Source organism: Sinocyclocheilus anshuiensis, unplaced genomic scaffold, assembly GCF_001515605.1.
Source record: "Sinocyclocheilus anshuiensis isolate Anshui unplaced genomic scaffold, SAMN03320099.WGS_v1.1 scaffold3153, whole genome shotgun sequence".
NCBI lineage: Eukaryota > Metazoa > Chordata > Actinopteri > Cypriniformes > Cyprinidae > Sinocyclocheilus > Sinocyclocheilus anshuiensis.
In genome coordinates this window covers 88969-92188 of record NW_015555991.1, presented here as the reverse complement: position 1 = coordinate 92188, position 3220 = coordinate 88969, and the positions used below count along the sequence as shown (strand labels likewise).

Below are 3220 nucleotides of genomic sequence, written 5' to 3'. Positions count from 1 at the left end.
GTAGTTAGTGCACTGTTAGTTGATTTAGTATTTTGTAAGTAAAAAAAAAACAACTTAAACACATATATGTCTTTAAAATGCTTTATTGATGCAAAAACACAGAGAGTAATATAAAATATTTTTAAAATATCAGTAATGGGAAAATAAGTAAGCAAAGGTTAAAGATGTGTTTTTTTTCTTCTAGCAGATGAAAGTACTATTTTGGGCTATTTTTCAGGCATAAAGGATGGATTCAAGATGCAGGTCACAGCATCATCAGCTTTCCATAAGTTCTCTTGAAATTGAACTTATCTGAGTTATTGAGAGCTAATTCAAGCTTCTGCAGGTCTTTAACCAGAACACCATTTCTTGAGCTGAAAATATCAGCCAGAGAGGCAGCCATTGGAGAAGGTTTGTGTTCATTACACTGTGGGCCCTGCAGACTGGGTGCACATTTCACTTCATAGGTAAAAAAGAAGGTGCCATATGTAAAAACACAAGCATCAGTCACAACTCCACTTCTAAGATAAAAAGAGCATGAACCAAGGAGATCGCTGTTCCAGAAGCCGTCTACATCATCTACTTTAAAAGTTAGTTTATTGGCCATTCTGATCTTAATAGGTCCAAACTCAAATGTTTCTGGCCAACGTGGATTGTCATTATCATGAATGGTCTCAGTGCGCTTGATTTGCTTGTCATATGTAACAGTCACAGTGCCATCTGTTTGACTACCTACATCTCCATACAGACCTTTGGCTCTGAGCTTGTAGACTTTCAGGGTGGCAAGTCCTTTTTCAGCTGGACAGCAGTTAGACTTTATAATTTGACTACTTTCACAAACACAAGCACATCGGTCTCTTGCGCTGCACTTCCTGCCAATCTTGCAAGGCTCAGAGCAAACCTTCATGAGGGCATTTTGAATGATGTATTCTTCAACAGCTTTCTTCAGTCCTTTCCTTGCAGGGTATTTATTACTCAGTAAGAAATGGAGGGGTTTCAGAGAGTAATGCACAATGTCAGGGAGACTCTTCAAAGACTCAAGCCATTTTGTAAGGGAATTTGGGTGTGATGAACCAGAAAAAAGCAGATCTTCTCCATTTATGTTTCCTCCAATAATCTCTGTCTGACGCTCACTGAACATGGAGCTGAACTTTTCATCTGTGCCCATCTTCTTCTTCTTTTCTTTACAAAAATGTGCTTCTACTTTCACAGTTGCTACATTGTAGGAACCAGAAGCTTCCACATCCAAGCAGTCCTTCACCGCAGTGTCTGTAAGTCCACTCACTGCTGCCTGACAGGTTTTGATGGCTGTTATGGCTTTCATTTGCCCTCCTAACTTAACACTTGTGGTATAGTGAGTGCCATATGTGGTGATCAGGTTGCGGTATGCGTCTGGATCGTAGGATGCAGGGAGCGATTTGATTGCTTCAAGAAACTCTTCATGAAGAGGAGGCTTTGAAGCTACACGATATCTGTAAAGAAACAGTAGACACATTTAAATTTAGTGGAATCAAAGAAGAAACAATTTGCAGTTAATATTTTCATTTCTGTGTATAGTCATTATCTTTTTAACAGTATGAGTGAAAGAAAAAAAAAAAGACCCCAGCTCTCTCACCTGTAAAAATTGCACCCAACTTCATGTTTGGTGAAACTGTATTTGTCTTGTTTTGATTTTGTCATTGCAAATTTTGCTTCCCTGGAATGAGTGCTTCCAACCGCAGCTCCAACAGCCTTGACATCTAAACCAACTTTCCAGCCAACTGAGAGTGCTGATGATGAATCATTGACCAGTGCTTCACTTGATTCAAAGATCTGACTGGAGACTTTCATTGAACACTTTGGCAAGGTCCTCCAGTCTACAATTGCAGTTGGTAGCTTCTGTTTTATTCCATTCATGTAATTGTTTTTACGCAATTTACAAGTGCCATTTCCTAAATCCCATTTTTCTGTGTTGATAACGTAAGAACCTTTTCGCTCCATGGTCACAACATCAAATCCTTCTCCAGCAAGATTGTATCCTGGAACAAAAGGAGCATCCTCACACTCTTTTGATGCACTTATGTCATCCTCTCCAGAAATGGTCATTAGAAGCAATGCCAAGAAAACAAGATAAATCTGGTACTGCCCCATGATCTGTAGCGAGATAAGAAAATGTCAATATTTCTGTCAATTCATTATTGGTGTAAAATTTAACATAATTTAACAGTTTCCAAGAATAGTTTGGAGTATCCAGTAACAATAATGTCTTTAAAAATTACAGCATTGCTATTTTTAAACATTTAACAAATATTTGTAAAAGCAAACCATCATAGTATAAATATGTTGTTTCTCTAACCTGTCTTTTCGTATGATGATTGTGTGCTTGTGGGTGTCAAAGGTTTGTGGTGCAAATGATATGCCATCACGTGGCTATGACAAATCTTCTGATGTTTGACACATTGAGTGTGTAAGTGTCCTAAGATGAGCAATTCTATAAATAATGTTCAGTGAACAGCGAAGAACGAGAACGTGTCTTGAATGTGTCAATAACCTCTCCAAATGCACGGTACTGTCATAAAGCAGCAGGACAGTTATGCTCAAGAATGGAAGACTTTTGCATTTTTAAAAAGATACTCTGGTTTCAGTCCTCTGGTGGTTTAAGTGTTAACCATAGTCCTAGGCTACGGGACTTTATTGCACGCGATGTAGACAACAATCGAATAAAGTTTATTATGAATAAATGTTAAATAAAGTACATAAAATAAAATGGGCCTACAAGAATTTTTTTTATCCATCCCACAAGTCTTGTAAGTCCATGTATTTTATTGTTATTATTATTATTATTGGTAATATTTTTATATTCGTTATGTATTAGATTTTTTTTTTACCTTCATTTCGATCTCTTTACTTAACGTTCAGGGCTGCGTTTCCCAAAAGCATCTTAAGCCTAAATCGATTGAAGAACCATTGTCATCATTTGGCTTACGATGCTTTTGGGAAACGCAGCCTTGAAGAGTTTTGTAAACAATAGCCTATACTGTAAATGCCCGACATGCCAATAAAGCTTTGATCTCAAAACTTTATTGGCATAATTGTCAGGCGTTTACAGTATTTGCAAAGTATATGGTAGCATATACTATCAACTAGAAGTTGTTCCCTCAATAGAATCTCATGGCCACGACATATTATCACGTTCCCACGAATTAATATCTCGTGGCCACGACAAAACTAAACCAAAAAGACTCAAGCTTCATTTTTTTTT

General features: G+C 37.4%; 1 protein-coding gene across 1 annotated transcript; it reads right to left on the bottom strand.

Annotated features, from left to right (window-relative positions):
- Window positions 1–213: 213 nt before the first annotated feature.
- Window positions 214–2334, bottom strand: LOC107676099 (perforin-1-like). The gene is made up of 3 exons (XM_016470627.1): window positions 2315–2334; window positions 1595–2112; window positions 214–1451 (listed from the first exon to the last, which is right to left on the bottom strand). The coding sequence occupies exons 2-3, from the start codon at window positions 2107–2109 to the stop codon at window positions 245–247; spliced, it is 1722 nt and encodes a 573-aa protein (XP_016326113.1). The 5' UTR covers window positions 2110–2112; window positions 2315–2334; the 3' UTR covers window positions 214–244.
- Window positions 2335–3220: the final 886 nt, after the last annotated feature.